General features: G+C 40.1%; 1 protein-coding gene across 4 annotated transcripts in view; it reads left to right on the top strand.

Moving 5' to 3' along the window:
• The window catches only part of Cd99l2 (CD99 molecule like 2), a 92779-nt gene that overhangs the window by 67058 nt on the left and 7109 nt on the right, over window positions 1–18612 (top strand). For all 4 annotated transcript variants that reach the window (XM_052740927.1, XM_052740936.1, XM_052740910.1 and 1 more), the window contains 5 exons: window positions 4302–4373; window positions 4894–4980; window positions 7507–7572; window positions 15384–15422; window positions 16318–16437. In XM_052740927.1, coding sequence (XP_052596887.1) covers window positions 4302–4373; window positions 4894–4980; window positions 7507–7572; window positions 15384–15422; window positions 16318–16437 — 384 coding nt within the window. The remainder of the gene's footprint in view (window positions 1–4301; window positions 4374–4893; window positions 4981–7506; window positions 7573–15383; window positions 15423–16317; window positions 16438–18612) is intronic.

Below are 18612 nucleotides of genomic sequence, written 5' to 3'. Positions count from 1 at the left end.
GTGTGAGGTAGTCACATGCATCCACAGTTAGGAAGCAGAGCGAGATGACAACTTATGCACAGCTCACTTCATGCTTTTTGCACAGTCTGGGATTGCTGCCCAAAGAATGGTGCCATCCACTGTGGGTGGTTCTTTTCAAGACAACTAACCTAGTCAAGATAATCCCTTACCGCATAGGCAGAGGCCTGTCTCGCAGATGGTTCTAGAGCTCATCAAGTTACCAACTGAAATTAACCACCATAACTTCTATAGCTAATGTGTTGAGAATTTTTATCAAAAAGCTGTTCAATTTTGCCAAATTCTCTTTCTATGCCTACTGAGATGATTACATGATTTTTATTCTTCATACTTTTAATATTTATTGATTTAAGTTCTGTTGAACAATTCTCGTGTCCCAGGCATAAATCCAGTTTTGATCATGGTGTGTAATCTTTTAAATGTGCTGTTGAATTCTGTTAATTCAATTCTGTTAATTCTGCTAATGTTTCCCTGATTTTTTTTGCCTCTGTTCATGCAGGTTTTCTTGATTGTGGCTTTCTTGTCTGGCTTTGGCATGAGGGTCATGCTGGTCTCAGGAAGTGAATTTAGAATTATTCCCCCTTCTTCAAATCTGCAAGAATTTGAGATGGATTAGCTTTAATTTTTCTTTGAATTCTTCAAAGAATTCATTTTTATAGCCATCTGTTCCCCAGATATTTATTTGTTAGGTGTGGTGGTATCATGTTCCCCAAAATATTGTGTACCCTAATAAACTTATCTGGGGTCAGAGAACAGAAAAGCCACTAGATACTTAGGATAGGCAGTGGTAGCACACACCTTTAATCCTAGCACTCCAGAGGCAGAAATCCATCTGTTCAAGGATACAGCCAAGCATGGTGACTCATGCCTTTAATCCCAGGAAGCGAGCATTTAATCCCAGGGAGTGGTGGTAGAAAGCAGAAAGGTATATAAAGCGTAAGGACCAGAAACTAGCAGCATTTGGCTGGTTAAGCTTTCAGGCTTTTGAGCAGCAGTTTAGCTGAGATTCATTCTGGATGAGGACACAGAGGCATCCAATCTGAGGAAACAGGATCAGCTGAGAAGTTGGCCAGGTGAGGTTAGCTGTGGCTTGTTCTGTCTCTCTGATCTTCCAGTATTCACCCCAATAACTGGTCTCAGGTTTGTTTTTATTAATAAGAACTTTTAAGATTCCTGCTACAGTTAGGGGGTCTTGATTATTAAATTTTTAAATGATTATTCATCTGTTTATATTTTTATTTTTCATAATTAAGTCTTAATAGTTTGTGTGCTTCTAGAACTTGGTACAATTTGTTGGAATACATTGTCCATTGTATTTATTTAGTATTAGTTGCAATGTCTCCTCTCCCATTTATAATTTTTAATGATTATAGCAGAAATAAAGATTTTTCAATTTTGTTTACTTGTTTAAAAAAGCCAACTCAAGCTTTCCTTTCCTTCATTTCCCCATTTCTTTGTTTTCTTTTGTTCTAGGGAACAAATCTAGGACTTCAATGTAAATAAATGTATGCTTACCTCTGAGCTGTACCTCCAGCCCACTGAATCTTAACTCCATTAAAGCTTCCTGTTGTTTTTCTTTTCTGTAATTCTTTGTCCTTTCTGCTTTCTCCACATCCTTCTGTGCCACTTCTTCCTCCTCTTCCTCCTTTTGAGACTGAGTCTTACTATCTTGATAAGTAGTCCAGGATGGTCTCCAGTGCAAGGTCCTCCCACCTCAGCTTCCTGAATACTGGTCATGCACCACTTTGACTGGTCTTTCCAGCTTTCTAACCATTTTCTCTCTTATGGGTCATAATTCTGTTGTCAAATATGTGAACTCTTTACCAAGCATTCAAATCTGAAATACTTCCCTCTAAAATTTTTATGATTTTGTATTTAAGCAAATATAATCCATCCATTTGCAGTTGATTTTATATAAAATGAAACCCATTGCTTTTTATTTTGGAAGTCTAATTATTCCAGCACCTTTTACTGAAAAGATTCTTTCCTCCATTGAGTTGCTTTGCATATGTATAAAAAATCACTTGAGCATATCAGAAGTCTTTCGAGCTGTTCATTCTACTCTGTTGCCCTGTGTATCTATCCATCTGCCACATCTTGACAACTGCAACTATAAAATGAGCCTTAATATTAGGTAGAGTGATTCATCCCACTATTCTTTTCAAGGTTTTAAAAAGCTAATCCAAGGTTTCTGCCTTTCCATAAAATTTTTAGATCAAATTTGACTATTTCTAGAAAAAACAATCAGTGGGACTTTTGTAGCCTTGCACTGAACATATACATGATATATATTTATATATATATAAAATCAGTGTGGGAGCTAACATTTCCACTCTGTTGAGTTCTCCAGTCCATGAACTTAGTATATATCTCTGTTTTTTAGATCCTCTCCATTTATTTATTTATTTATTTGTTTGTTTGTTTGTTTATATTTTTATAACTTTCTACCTCTAGATTTACTTTATCTGAATATAATAATTTTTCACACTGTTTTAAAAGTATATATTTTAATAATTTGTTTTCTTTTACTTTATGAATGGTGGGTTTTGGATTCCATATGTTTATTACTATTACATGTTGACGCTATTGATTTCATTTCCGAGACCCTGCTGAATTTGCTCACTAGTTCCCCATGTTTACATTCTTTTCAGTTTTCTGTGAAGATTATCAAGTCATCTGCAAATATGGACAGATTGATTCCTTCTTTTACAATCTGCATATTTTCTCTTCTTTTAGTTATAGAACTTGCAGCACTGTGTGACAGTGAGGTTGCTTTGCACCTGATCTTTCAGGAAGACAATTCAGTCTTTAACTGTTTTCTAGAGAACAGTCCTGAAACTGAGGGAGTTCTCCTTTAATCGTAAATTGGTGAAGAATATCCTTTTCATAAAATGTTCTAGATCTTTTCATGTCAATAATATACGATTTTTCTTCTTTAGCTGGTGCATTGATTTATTTTCAGGTTTTATCTAGCTGAAGTCTCGTATTTTCCATGGTCTGAACAACTCTCCCCTTGTTCCTCCTCCTTGGAAATTGAAACCCCAAGCTGTCTGTCTTGCCAGTCATTCATTGTGACATCTCAAGTATATATATATATATATATATATATATATATATATATATATATATATATATATATATATATACTCACTTTGTTTTGATTTCCCCCCTCTCTCCTCCCTCCTCTGTCTTTATTTTTTTTTTGTTTTCTTCTGTGTACCTCGTGAATGTCTTTTACCTAAGGAGGACAGAAGAAGGTGTCAGATTCCATGGGACTGGAGTTACAGACAACTATGAGTAGGCATGTGGGTGCTGGGAATTGAACCTGGATCCAAGAAGCCAATGCTCTTAACCATTGAGCCATCTCTGGAGCTCATATCCATTATTTCTTTTGATGCTTATACTTTCATATCCAGGAAATATCTCCAAATATAATGTCACAAATATTTTCCAAAATGTTTTTAAAAAGTTCTTATCTTTAGATCTTTGATCTATTTTTAGTTGATTTTTATAGATGGTCAACTTTGCTCCTTTGCTTTTATGTTCATGCTATTTTTCTCTTGTGTGCTTGCTGTAGCACTGTTATTACCTTTCTCTTAGAATGTCTTCAGTTATAGGAATAATTATGGCAAATTCTAAAGTTTAATAGAAGAAACTATTGAAAAATTCATGAGTGCCATGTAACTGATGTAAAAGGAACCCATACTTCTAAAAGAATCAGCGTAAGTCAAAGACCATTTACAAAAAGAACATGTGTGTGTGTGTGTGTGTGTATGTATGTGTGTGTGTGTGTGTGTGTGTGTGTGTGTGTGTGTGTGTGTATTTGTCTGTTTTAACCACTTTCAGTTTATAATTCTCTATACATCATAGAAAATGCCAGTCCATTAATCTCCAGGCATTTTCTGTAGTTCAGTTGCCGGATTAATAGTGGAGGAAACCATGGTTTGAAGGTCTTGGGGATCATGCTTAAGCTCTAGAACTCCTTAGTCCATGTGACCAGGAGATCTGGGCTCATGTTATAGCTCTACTCATCAAGTGTTGAGATGTGGAGCTACATTCTTTCCTCAGTCCCCATCCTATAAAGAAGAGTGATCAGAATCTCCCTCACTTAGACCTTTTCTATCTCTTTGGCATCTTTTTCCAAATGATTATGAGGTCATATAGGTTTCAAGCACTAAGACAAGAGTACTCTATTCTGGTGTGACTTTTAAAACTATAGTGTAGGTATACATTTTTTTTTTTATTAAACTTATGACTCTTGCTGTCTTCCCTCCTATTTTCAGGGAGATGGGACCATGTCACCACTACCACAACTAGAAGGCCAGGAACAACTAGAGCACCATCAAATCCTGTGGGTAAGACGAGCTCTCTGAGGAGAGAAGTAAGGAAGGATTTCCACATCATCTACTTGTTTGAGTGTCCCCATTAGAGTTTCTATGGTGTTATGAAACACCATGACCAAAGGCAAGTTGGGGATGAAAGGGTTTATTTGGCTTACACTTCCACTTTACTGTTCATCACTGAAGGAAATCAGGACAGGAACTCAAGCAGGGCAGGAACCTGGAGGCAGGAGCTGATTGATGCAGAGGACATGGAGGAGTGCTGCTTCCTGGCTTGCTCCCCATGGCTTGCTCAGCCTGATCTCTTATAGAAAACAGGACCACCAGCCCAGGGATGGGACCACCCACAATGGGCTGGGCCCTCCTGCACCAACCACTAATTAAGAAAATGCCGTACATGTTTGCCTACACCTTGATCTTATGGAGACATTTTCTCAAATGGGGTTTCTTCTTTCAGATGACTCTCTTGTGTCCAGTTGACATAAAAACTACCCAGGACAGTGGGTGATTGTTTCTTTTGTTTTGTGGTCCCTAGAACCAGATGGTTTAAACTTGGCTGATGCCTTGGATGATCAAAATGTTATAGATGGCCGCAAAAAACCAAATGTAGGAGAAGGAGGAGGTAAGTCCTAGTTGCTTGAAATTACGGACTAATGCTACAGTTCTTGGTAGGGTCTGTCTTGTTACCTGTAATAGCATTTAGAGCCATTTAGAGTACTATAGATCTAGGCCACTTCAAGCTGCAGGAGAACTGTACAATAGTTATGCTGAAACTTTTTGATCTTGGGATTCCCGAAATTATTGGAAATCTCAATAACTTTTGTCTATGTGGGTCATATCCCTCAATGTTTATCATCTGTATATTTAAGACTTAAAAAAACAGTATTATCAGTCTAAAATGATTAATACTAAAGCCATACATATTAACACAAATAGCACAGTTTATGAGAAATTACTATGTGTGACAAGATAAAAACAATTTAATGAGAAGAGTGGCATTATTTTATATATCTTGGAATTTTCTAGAATGCTCATCTTGCTAGGAGATACCTGGATTCTCATATTGAGATATGCTGCTTGAAAGCTGTCTTCTGACCTTTCATGTGTACTGTGGCACATGCATGCCTATACACACACACACACACACACACACACACACACACACACACACACGCACGCACGCACGCACACACACACACTCTAAATACAATTAAATTTAGGATATTAAAACAAATATGTAAATGAACAATAAATAAATAAAAGTGTTTTAGTAACTTTTCCTCACTCAGTTACCCTTTAGTTACTTTTCTAGTTGCCCTAAATACCTGACAAGCAAAGCAGAGGAGGAAGGATTCATTCATTCATTTGGCTGGCTTATGGTTTCAGAAGTGATTGGGTCCCAACAAAACTCAATTGGTCACATTGTAACCACACTCAGCAAGCACAGAGAGAGACAGGAAGTAGGCTAGTGAAGCTCAAAGGTTACTTTCCAGTGACATATTTCCAAAAGCTGGGGGTCAAGTGTTCTAACACGTGAGCCTATAGGATTATTTCATATTTGAACTATAGCACCCATTCAATGGACTTTTGCCCATTTGTTGATTTGTAACATTGCAGGTTAATTGTTTGGAAAAGCTTGTTGTCTTGAGATTTCTCAAACTTCAGTGTAATGCCACACTTTATTATGAAAAACCAAAAGCCACATCTGGTTCTAATACCACCAATGTCATTGGAAAGTCTTCATGTAGTGGGATGCTATTAGACTCACAGTAGCTGATAGAGGCTTCACTTGAAAACTTATTGACAAGTACCATCAGTGACTATCCTGAACTGATGGATTCATTTCATTCAGTTTTAAGAAATACTTCCCAAATAATCAAGTTGGTACAGCATTCATTCTGCCCATCAAGAATGGTCTCTTATGACACAAAGCAGATAAAATCAATTAGAACTGAAACAATCATACAAGTGACTTTTGTGAGTCACTTCTAGTACTTTGGAATACAGCAGAAAGGGTTTAAGCACACTTTGCATTTCAGCACATAGGACATTCAGGAAGATATGTACTTAATAGTTGAACTATAATTAATGATTCTGCTTCTCATGTGAGTTATTTATAGTTGTGTCACAAATCATAAGAAAGTTAGGGAGACTTTTGAAAATAGAAAAGTGGAGGCCCACAAAGGTTTCCTAGTGAAATCTGGGCTTGCTTCACCCAGCAGAGCTGCATTAAATGATTGCTTGACCAGGTGCATGGTTACCAGGTGACTGGAAGGGTCTACAGGCGACTGAAGGGTCTACACTTGGCTGTGCTGGGGGGCGGGTCTTTTGCTCCACCCATTGGCATTCCTATAAATAGCCCTTTAGAAGAGACAGAAGGAGCTGTTGGATAATGATTCAGGCCCTCCCAAGACTGTCCTGTGTTTCTGTTTCTTTTCCTTCTATCTTATCTAATATGTCTTATCCCTCTCTCCTCAAGAGTACCCTGGAGCTGGTCTCCCAGCTGGCCTCCCACAAAGAAATGAGTTAAGATTTCCTTTGTTCAGTTAAGAAGCTGAGTTTACTGTTCAGAGTCTCAGATAGCTGCAATCCAGGTCCTGGGATGGGGTCTTACCTGAGCTGAGGTTCTCTTCAGAACAAGGTCATGTGGTTGTTGATAGAGTATATTTCCCTTCAGCTATAGAGATAGTGGCTCCTTTAAGACCAGCAGGAGAAAGAGGACAGGGAGCTCCCATGTCTGAGCTCAGGGAAGCCCAAAACAAGCTTTGAAAGAGATAATTTTGTTAAGTCAGGCTCTTAATTACTTTGACAAAAATCTCTTCATCTTTGGCATATAATGCAACTTAATCACTAGGATTATGTTCATTTTCTCTATGGCCGCACAAAAACTCAAGTTGACTGGAGGTTATACAGAACATATATACTGGCAGTGGGATTCTCTTTCTTCTCTCTCATCTTCCTTCCCTTCCTCCTCCTTCTCTCCCCATCTCTCCTTAGTTTTGGCACCAGACATGGTTCTCAGGGTCTTATATGTATTGTATCACTGAGCCACACTCCCAGTACCATGAAGACCATCCAAGTGTCATTGGCAAGATTTATTTTTTGCTGCTGAAATAGTTTTGTCACTGAAATGTATTTTTTTTTCTAGGTTTGTCAGACAAGGATCTTGAGGACATACTGGGAGGTGGAGGATACAAACCTGATAAGAATAAAGGTAAGAAGATTTCTTTGTCCAACCTCACACCTAATTCTCATTCAGATGCTTACCATTCAAATCTCCAGGTAAAGCCTGCCATTCTTACTCAGCCTCTGGAAAATAAGCCTTAGATATTTCTAATTGTTTGGGGGGTGCCTTGTCACTCCTGGGGGTGGGGGTCCATTTGTAAGCCATCCTAGAGAAGCTGCCCTTTTGCCCTGTTGTTCTTTAAGCCAAGGTACCTGCCTGGGCTAGTGTCCCCACCATTAACAGACGTCTATTTATGAGGCAGCACCAAGAGGCTATGGTAGGACAGTCATAGGAGGTATCATGGTATTACCAAGACAGCCGGCCCTACTTGGAGATCCAGTTTTCCATGCAGTGGGAGGGTTCAAACATAACAAATATTTTAAAGCACCACCTAGCAAATCATATCTTTTAATGATATCTTTGTATTAAAAATAGTTTAGGACTGGTAGAAGTTTTAAAATGGTTCAGAAAGGCTCCTGTATACTCTTTACCCAGCTTCTCCCAAGGATCCTTGACTGCAAATTCACAATCATAGATTACCTAGAGTAGGAAGCTGACATCTGTACAATAAAGTCACCCACTGACCTGGGGATTTTGTCAAATCTCATCTTATATGCACTGGTGTGTATGTACACATGTGTGCGTGCGTGTGCGTGTGCGTTTGTGTGTGTGTGTGTGTGTGTGTGTGTGTGTGTATGTGTGTGTGTGTGTGTGTGTGTGTGTGTGTGTGTGTGTGTGTGTGTGAAATTTTATCACAGTTGTCGATTTCAATAACCATCACCACAACTGGGGAGACATTATAATACATTCACTTCTTCATGCTGCCCTGAATAGTCATGTCCTTCCCAAAGTCACATGTTTGTAGTTCCCCCAGCTATTAATAATTTAAACCTTTCATCATATCATATGTCAAATTGGATCTTAAATATGGGGTCTGAGAGATAAGCAGGCTTGTGGGTGTGTTTATGTTGGAATCCATAGGTGTAAAACGCTACACCTGTGGCCTCTACAATTATTTGTGATAAGATGTTAGAATGATAAGGCATGATGCTTGACACCCTTTCCTTATTATTCCCTGTTGTGATGGAAAATTGTAGTAGGGTCTGAAGGCTGCAAGTTGTGAGTGTGTCTGGGTATCATACTTCAAGACCCCCTCCCTAAGCCCTGACTGAGGCATTTGCTTCTTTTTTGCAAGCACTGTGCCTTTCATATAGGAACAGTGTTCTCTTTTGCTTAAAGTGTACCATAGTCACAATCGTCCCCAGAAACACCTTTCCAGGTGGTGTCATCTCTAGGAAAAAGTTCTAAAAGCCTCTAAATGAAACTTCCAGTTGTCAGGAGAACATGGAGCATTTAAAGGGCAAACCAGCAAATGAGCCAATTACTCCTGGGTGACAGGATGGGAAGATGAGAGCAGTGGTCGCATATGTAAGCATGTACAAGATTGAAAGTCTGAGTGACATGCCAGGGGCTTTTCTTCATTAAAAGTACTTGTTTTAGCAAGGGAGAAGTGTTAGGGAATTCTTTAATTAGGCTCATATTGAAGCTTGCCTTGTAAAGAATAATCAATTGTTGGCTTCAGTTTCTCCCTCTGTCATCATAGGTGTCAGGAAAGAAGATCAAAGGGTGAAACTGGAACATGAGTGAGATTCACAGACACCATCCCTTACACCAAAACAAGCTCATGATTGGGTGGGGGTGGGGGGGTGAAGGGAAAGCGTCACATTTACATAAATTATAAGCTCAATTAGTGCACTTCCCAGGCTTTAGTCTTCAAGACATAGCTTCAGTTATTATTCTAGAGTGGATTTCTGAAGTAATATATTATCTGTTGAGTATTGTTTTCTCAAGACAACATTTTGGCAGACTGTGTCTGGCTCAAAATGAGTTTGTTAATGGGTCCTCTTGCATCTATTGAGGTGAGTTGTTTGTAAAACTTCTACTCTTACTCCTCCCTTGCCCTTCCTGGACTCAGATTGTTGCCCTTGTTTGCCAGCAGCCTCCTTCTTTTCCTAACACGGATGGAAGAAGTTCCAGAGTGGTTTCTTTGGACTTATTTCCACAATCTTTCTAGCTTTAACATGAGAGAATACGTGCCAGGTGTTTCTATTGTTCTGTAGTGTAGAGACATGACAGACACTCCAAGTCCCTACAACACACTAGGGAGTGTGGCATGAACATACGGGTTTATAGTGAGCTATCCTTAATATGTAACATTGGGTGTTTTAAAGTCCCATATCAGATCAGGACAAGAAAACACCAGATTATCTACAGAATATTCTCAGTTCTGTGGTGGGGAATAGACAAGATGTGGGTGGGAGAATTTCTGCAACAGTGAGAATACCTTGGTGGTTAGCCCAGGCACTCAGTATGTTTCGACATGGTTTGCCCATTTGATTTTATTTGGTAACTGTAAGTCATTTGCAGTAATGTCTTTTCCTTTTTTGTTTATTCCTTTTTTTTTCTTGGCAGGGTCTTATTTGTAGCCCCAGCTTGCCTGGATGTCATGAGCTTCCTGCCTTAGCCTTCTAGATGCTAGATTCAAGGGAGGCACCACCATGCACAGATTTATTTATTGGTTTAAAAAATTACACTTTTCTTGGTAAAATAAAAGTACATTTTAAAAAATATCTAAAAGCCCTAGCTGTGTTTTGTTGGAAGCCTGGGACACTCACAATGTCCTTAAACACTTGAATACCTCCCCAACAGTTGTAGACATAATCACTCTACTGTTCCATGACTCTGTGTGTCCTTGACAACCGGTTGCGTCAGGCACTCACTGTAAGCCACGAACTGAGCTGCCGTCAGAGAAGGGCAAGCTCATGCCTTGTGTCCCTGTCTCTCCCAGTAAGTGGCTCTGTAGAACTCAAGGCTGACGTCTATATGTGCATTGTTGTCTTTGTACTTGAGATACTGGGAGTCTGACACCTCTGTTGACAACAGAGCTTATTCACAACATCTTAATCCATTCTCTTTCATTATAATAGAATGCCCAAGGCAGAGTAATTAATAAAGGAAAGAAGTTTATTTACCTCACAGTTCTGGAAGCTAGAAGGCCAAGATTGGTGGCTACATCTAGTGAAGGCCTCGTGTTGCACCCTAACATGTCAGAAAAGCAAACGGTCAAATGAACACAGACCCGTGAGACAAAACACAAAGGCAGGCTCTCTTTGTAACAACCCAATGTTGTGGCAACTAACCCAGTCCCAGGACAAAAGCATTACACTGCCACAGTGGCAATCAACTTTCACTACAAGTTTCCATGGAGCAAGATTTATTCAAACCACTGCACATAACTTCCTTACTGAGGTAATTCCTCTTATTCTACAGGGTCCATCGAAGTGATGGTGGTTGCTATAGCTATGTGGTCCCTATCTCTATGGGACCTTTTATAGGAGCGCTTACTACCATTGCAATAACAGTCTCTGTAGCAATGACAGTCACTATAGTTACAGCTAGGTTCCCTAGAGCTAGGTATTCTGTATAACTATCTGTGTGAGCAGATGTGTATCCTGAAAGCAAATTACAGTATAATATACACCACAGGAGGAAATTTGGGCCTGTGTTTGAACTCAGGGCAGTCCTCTTGCCCCAGCCTCCCAGGAAGCTTGACTGTGTGCTGGGATTACAGGTATGTGTTCCTATATCTAGCATATGCTATCCTTTTAAAACCAGTATCTATTCAGTAATACTGAAGATATTTTTCTCTATTATGTAGATTATTTTGAAATACCATCAGTGACTACTTAACACTCTATTATACCACAATTTATTTATCCTTTAGCCTATTTTGTGTAGTGGTTCCTCTATCTTTTCAATTATACACAGTTCTTTGAACACTGTTGGGCCAAATATGAAAGGCCACAGTTGTTTCTGTCAGACCAATTCCTAGCACTAAAATGGCTGAGTCATAAGATGCATACATTTTAAAAAATGTGACTCTAAATGACATTACCAAATGATTTCCCATTAAGGTGGCACCAACCTCCATTTGCCCTGCTAGGAAGTAAGCAGGTATCCATTTTCTCCAATACTAACCTCAGTCCAGCAAGCATTGTGGTTTTGTAATCTTTGTGAGTTCAATCAGAACAAAACATTTGTCCTAGTCATATCTTCATTTCCTTGAATCTGTGTGTTATTAGAAACTCAATATATTTTGTGATCTGTTTATGTCCTTGACCCATTTCTTTCCTCATTGTTTTGTAACAATTTATTTTATATTATGGAGCCCTTTTCCATATATTGCCAAACATTTTATTTAGTTACTTGACAGTTCATGGACCACTGTACCAAAGACCATAATGAATGAAGTATGTTTCTATGAACATCTGTATACAAATACATAGAAGTTTTTACACGGGCACAATTTTCAACTGTCTCAAGGATGTCTGGGCATTGGCATATGCTCAGCATCTGCTAGGGCCTCTGTGCTGGGTCCAGATGTGATGGGAAGGATCACTTGTAAGACAGAGCAAGCATGCTGGCTTGTGTCTCTCTTCCTCTTTTGATAAAACCCAGAAGTCAACCTGAATGCTCCACCCCCATGACCTCATTTAATCATAATTATCTCCCAAAGGCCTCACTTTCAAATACCATTAACATATGACCCTAAAGATCAGGCTTCTGGCAACTTGAATTCTAGGGAACACATTCAAACCATAGAAGTGATATTGCTAGTGCATGCCGTAACTTTATGTTTCATGTTTCCAGAAGCTACTAAGATGTTTCCACAGAAGCTGGGCAATTTCTCATCCTTACTAACAATGTGTGAGGGTTCTAGTTTCTCCATATCCTTGTTAGACTCTCCCCTTCTTTTCATTCCCCCCGCCTCCTAAAGTGTTGGAATGTTAAGGCATGCCGAGCTTCATTTGCATTTTTCTTCTGTTTAAGTTAGTCCCTTCTCAGGTACACATTTGTCAGTATTTGGGGAGTTATCATTCTACTTGATTGTTTGTTTTGAGACAGGGCCTCTGCCTCCTAATTCTCCTGTTTCAGTCTACTAAGTGCGGAGATTACAGGTAGATGACAGTACATCTAAATTTCACTTCATAGGTATGCTAGGTCTCTCTCTCCCTTTTCTCCCCATTTCACTATTTTATTTTGTTTTTGAGACTGTCTCATTATATAGCCCAAGCTGGCCTTGAACACATAGTCATTCTTTTTTAGCCTCCCTTGTGCAGGAATTTAAGTGTGTGCTACCACATACAGTTTATTGCACTTATTTGTAATGTTTTTTGAGGCACAAGAGTGTCTCTGTCTCTCTTATCTGCTCTCACTCACTTGCTCAATCTTGCTTATGCTTTTATTACTGAAGTTCTTACTTTTGATAGAATCTTTTCTATTTTGCATTTCTGATTTTATGATCATGTTTAAAAGCTAGCCCTTGCTCCTGAGATACTATAAATGCTGTCCTAAAATGTCTTGTGGTTTTACCCATTTCAGTTTTTATTAGAAATTCATTTTCATGGACTGTACTGAGTTGTTTAATGCCAGTTGGATTTGTCACCTGTCCTAATATTATCTTTTGCACAGGGAATTTTGTAGAGCAGCTTGGTTCAGCCTATGCTTGGAGAGAATGAATGGAGCTCAGAAGCCAAAGAGGGATGAAGGCCATGACTTTGTCCTGAGTATTCCAGTGATAGACCAACGTGGCTCACTTTGGTTCAGGTTCATGTGACTGAATAGACAGAAAGATTTAAACTGAGTAACGTGCATGCACACACACACACACACACACACACACACACACACACACACACACACACTGTTGCATATTGTGCACATAAGTGGAAGCTAGGTGTCAATGTTGAGTGTCATTGTCAATCACTTTCTACCCTAATTTTTGAGACAGGGTCTCTCACTGAGCCTGAAGTTCACAGATTTATCTAGGATGGCTTTCCATACTCCGTTTTGAGATGAAAGGAAGAAAACGTTGAATTACTAAGTCCAAACTTCAGGAAGCTGGTGACTTGAACACATCCACAAAGTGTGCCTATGTGAATGCTTAGCTTTTACCCTTGACAGTGACCACTTCTCGGACAGCAGAGGAGATTGGACTGTAAGCACTTACTGCTGAAATGTCAGTGCTTTTTGATCTGCACTCTATCCTGCTCTTCTTTCTCCAGTTGCAGTGTTGTCAAAAATGCTGGAGCTCAGCAGGGTGTGGTGTGGTGATGCATACCTCCAAGTCTATCACTCTAGAGCAGTGGTTCTCAACATTTGGGGTCACATATCATATATCCTGTATACCAAATATTTATACTACAATTCATAACAGTAGCAAAAATACAGTTGTGAAGTAGCAATGAAATAATTTTATGGTTGGGGTCTCCACAACATGAGGAACTGTATTAAAGGGTTACAGCATTAGGAAGGTTGAGAACCACTGCTCTAGAGGCCGAAGCAGAAAGATCTGGAGTTTCAGTTTGGCCTGGGCTACATACCCTGCCTCATAAACAAAACAAAACGAAAATGCTGCTGTTAGTTTTAAATTTTATTTAATTATTTATTTATTTTTCTGTGTTTGGGTGTTTTTTCTGCCTGTTTGTCTATGTACCACTTGCATGCCTGGTGCCTAAGGCAGCCAGAAGAGAGTGCTGGATCCCCTGGAACCAGAATTACCAATGGTTGTGAGCCACCTTGTGGGTGTTGAAAATTGAACTCAGGTCCTCTGCAAGAGCAGCCAGTTCTCTTAAGCCCCTCTTTTAGTAAATAGGCAATCAGAGGCCTTTATGAAATGCTTTTAACTGAAAGATTCAGCTCCACATAGTAACACAACAAACTTCATTTTCTCTGCCAAGACCGTTAAAAAATAGACTATTTTTAGAATTGTTTTAGGCTCATAGCAAACCGAATGGAAAGTACAGAGTTCTGACATCCCACCTGCTCATCCCCATTACCTTCCTTCACTACAGTGGAATATTTTAATACTTATAAACCTAGACTCTTTGATTAGTGAAGGAAATGTCAGTGCTTGCTGCTTCCAACATCCTAGAGTAGTTTCTCCTAAAATAGTACTCCTACCAATTTCCAACAAGTCCTGAGAACATCATCTTCTGTCAGTGAGTATTAGGCCCCAGGATGAACTCAGGGCCAGTTGACATTCTGAATCTTACTTGTTGCTTGTCATTGAGTTGTTCTCCAGGAATTGGGGGAGGCGGTTCTCTCTGAGGAAGTGTGTGTGTATGTGTGTGTGTGTGTGTGTGTGTGTGTGTGTGTGTGTGTATGTGTGTGTTTGTGTGTGTGTGTTAGCCTTACAGTTTTGTCATGTGGTGACAATGTATCGCCATAATCAGATAAATCATTCTGTCACAAGGCTCTTTCTCCTATGACCCTTATAAGCAGGCCTAATGTTCTTCCTTCATTCTCCCCAACTTCTATTAGCGTTAGCATTAATCTGTTCTGCATCTCTGTGATACTTAAGAACATTTTGAATGTGAAAATATTAGATGTGGTTTTATGTGTTTGCATTTGTTTGTGTTTCAACTATTTTGGTATAGGTGTGCAGGAGATACTACTTGGTATTGTAGTTTGCAGTCAGGTCTAACTTCTTTTGGATCATCCTTCATCTGCCTGCAAGCCTTGGCTCCCCTCCCTTGTAAGACAGGGATGCTAAGAGAACTGCTCCTAGTGTAAAATGAAGAATTAAACTTGAAGCCAGAGCCTAGAGAGTATTATATGTAACAAGAGCTTAGTATATGGAAGCAATCATTTCAGGAGGCCTTCTGGAGGCCCAAGCCTACTTGTCTTGGGTTCATAGGGGTCATGGCAGACACTAAGTGTATTTGTCTTTTCTCCAGGTGGTGGTGGTTATGGCAGCAATGATGACCCTGGATCTGGTGGGTATCTATGGCCTTAGGTTTCTGTTGGAACCACAAGGAAGAATAACACTGGTTCACTCTGGTCTTAGAGTTGCTTTTCTTTGCCCCTCCCTGAATGTTTCTGTTAGTCAGCTTTCCATCACCATGAAAAATACTGAAAATATATAATTTAAAAGACGATAAAACATATGATGGTCATGGTTTTTGAGGTTCTAGTACGTGGTCACTTGACCCTGTTGCCTTTGGGCCTGTGGGGAAGTGAACTATCATAGCAGACACCCATGATTGAGAAGGCTGCTCACCTAATCTCATGGGTTCTTAGAAATAGATAACTGGCTATTATAATGCAGTCCTGAAATTCATTCCACTGCAACTCCATCCCCTGTTGAGGGTGGAACCACATGATCTAATTACATCATAAAGGTTCTATTGCTCCTCATTGCTTCATAAAGGACATTCTTCAGCACATGAGCTTTTAGATGGATAGTTCACATCTAAATCACCACAATTACCAATAGAATCATGAGGCAAACAGCAGAGAAGAACAACCATTCAGTGGAAGTAACATGAAGTTCTAGGCCCTGGGATAGGTGGCCCAATGGGAAACCGCTAACTTCAGACACAGATAACTGGCTGGGTCTCTGTAAGAGAGAGGACTGCAATCTGCCTTTCATGTTTCTCAAGATGAAAGTCTTTATGGAACACTGGAAGCACTTGGTAAATCCAAGGGGTCACTGTGTCATTGCCATGCCTTGGATATCTATGGCATAGCTCTTCTAAATGGACTTGGAGATTATGGACATCTGAGCCAGCAAAGCTTGAGGCTATCAGAGCAGCAGAGTCCTGAATGAACTGTTGGCACTAGGAGTTTGGGGTCTTGTCTACTCAGTTCTATTCGTTCTTCCACATCCAGGCATGTCGACAGAAACTGGCACCATTGCAGGTGTTGCCAGTGCCCTGGCCATGGCCCTGATTGGAGCTGTATCCAGCTACATCTCCTACCAGCAGAAGAAGTTTTGCTTCAGCATTCAGCGTAAGTATACACCCAAACAGGGAAAGGGGCCCAGGCAAGTTCTCATCTTTTCCCCTACCTGCTCAATAGCAATAGGCTTCCTAGGGAGTACACTTTGTACATCTTTAGAAGCAAATTCAAGCTGAACTAAACTTTATCCTGGTCTGGAAGAACATATAGGGCCAGACTATATGATCTTGACTTTCCAGGAGTTTCAACTAGAAGAGGCCATACTTCTGTTGGAACAAAGCTCAATGAACACTGTGATGTTTTATTTCCATAGATTGGGAGGAACCCCGAGATATTCTTATGACCTCAGATCTCATCCAAGTGGATATTGGGCCTTCAGAGGTCCGGTGTCACAGCCCCTTCTACTGCCAATTAGAAGTATACCATGGTATACTAGAGTATCTTTGGTACAGCAGTGGACATCTTCAGGCCTCTCATGATTCTGGTGTTGCTTCTTTCTGATCTTGATTTCTTGATATGTCATCTGGATGCCTCTGTTCCTCCTTAAGTCAGATCATTTAAAAATGTATGAACTCATAAGTTGTTTTAAGGAGTAGTAATGAAAGACAAATCATAGAGTGATTTTTTTTTCATTCCTATGTGCTGGAATTTTAGAGGGCAGATTGCTTTTGTTGCAGGCTGTAGCCACGAGTACAGTACCTATGGGTAAATCAAATAGTTACAGAGGGTCTCCAGTCTTAGAAGGCTATTTTCACCCCATGGCATGGAGCCTCTGAGGATGCTGTTGAGGGAGAAAAAAAGGACCAGATTTATTGGTTTCAGTACCACAGCATCAATATGTCAAGTAGAATGTCTCTATTTCAGGGCTGGAAAGTTATGCTTCAAGGGAGGGTACATGACTCAGCCATACTTTTCCCCTTTCCCCACCTTCCTCAGATTCTTCGATTTTTCTGGGAAGCTTTGGGCCATCTCTTTCAGTCTCTACATGTCCTTGTTATGGGCCTCTGCCTTTGGTGGCACCTGGACCTGAGATTCCTAGGAAACTAACTTGGCTCCTGGGATGCTTTGAGTGTGGGCATTACAACTGTTTCATCATCTGACCATAGTATTGCCCTTTTCTTTTGCTCTTGTAGAACATTTTTCATCAAGGATACCACATGCATATGCATCCACAAGTTTGGTGGTAGGGTGGTTAGGAACAAGGAAATATTGGGGATGAAGACTAGATTTTTCCTACCTCTGCCTACCCCCTCAACTATAAAGCAAAGGGACTTTCTAATTGACTAAAAGGATGGGGGTCCCACCCACTGATGGCTTAGATGAGGCCAATGATGACCCTGGATCTGGTAGAATATTTGGAGGGAGACCTTTTGAACACATTCACAAAGGGCCCAGGTTGCACATGGTATGTGGAGACAACTCTTTGTGTCACCCTCCTGGACTGTGCCTGGAACAAGGAAATGGGAAGATGGTTATCATCTCCATCTCTTCCAGCCTTATTCTTGGTGCCTTAGAAAACAGAGGGAGTATTAGGAAGTTTCTGTTCCAGAGGCATGGCAGCTCTCCTCCCATCCTCTCCCCTAGCAGACAGATGGCAATGAGATGGGGAGTCCACCCACGTGGCTGCTCTTAGGGCTGCCATCTCTGTATACTCTCCTCAAGGAAGAGATCATGTTCCTGGTCTCACAGTATTTGGGGAGAATAACTCAGCTTCTTGCTGGCCAGAGGGGGAAGCAGGAGTTTGGATAAGCATTCTCCAGATGGCCTTGTGAAGAGATAAAAAGATAACACTTTGAACTTGAGCTAAATTAACTAAGAAAAACACGATACTCTGCATGACTGATCAAAGTCATTAGTGTCATTTAGGAAATTTTTTTTATTAATTTCTAGCCAGTCTCCTGTTCAGTGATGCTCTTAGACAGTGATGGGCAGACCTTGGGAATAGCTAGAGGCCTGGTTCTGTCTTCATAACTGCCAAAAGTCTAATTTTGTTGGAAGCACTACATCAGGTCCATTTGTGTCAAAAGTCTAATTTTATTAGAAGAACTACATCAGATCCATTTGTGACGAAAGTCTAATTTTGCTGTAAGTACTACATCCGGTCCATTTGTGCCATTGTTTTCTCATAATTTCTCCTGCTCTGTGGTTAGGGAATCTAGTCAAGGCTTCAGCCTTAGCAATGAAAATGTAAGCCCTTCAGCCCCAATGCCTCTCTCCATGCCCCAA

Source organism: Peromyscus californicus, unplaced genomic scaffold, assembly GCF_007827085.1.
Source record: "Peromyscus californicus insignis strain IS unplaced genomic scaffold, ASM782708v3 Scaffold_10__1_contigs__length_136768540, whole genome shotgun sequence".
NCBI lineage: Eukaryota > Metazoa > Chordata > Mammalia > Rodentia > Cricetidae > Peromyscus > Peromyscus californicus.
The sequence above is the reverse complement of the archived record's forward strand: the minus strand, read 5'-3'. Positions and strand labels throughout refer to the sequence as shown.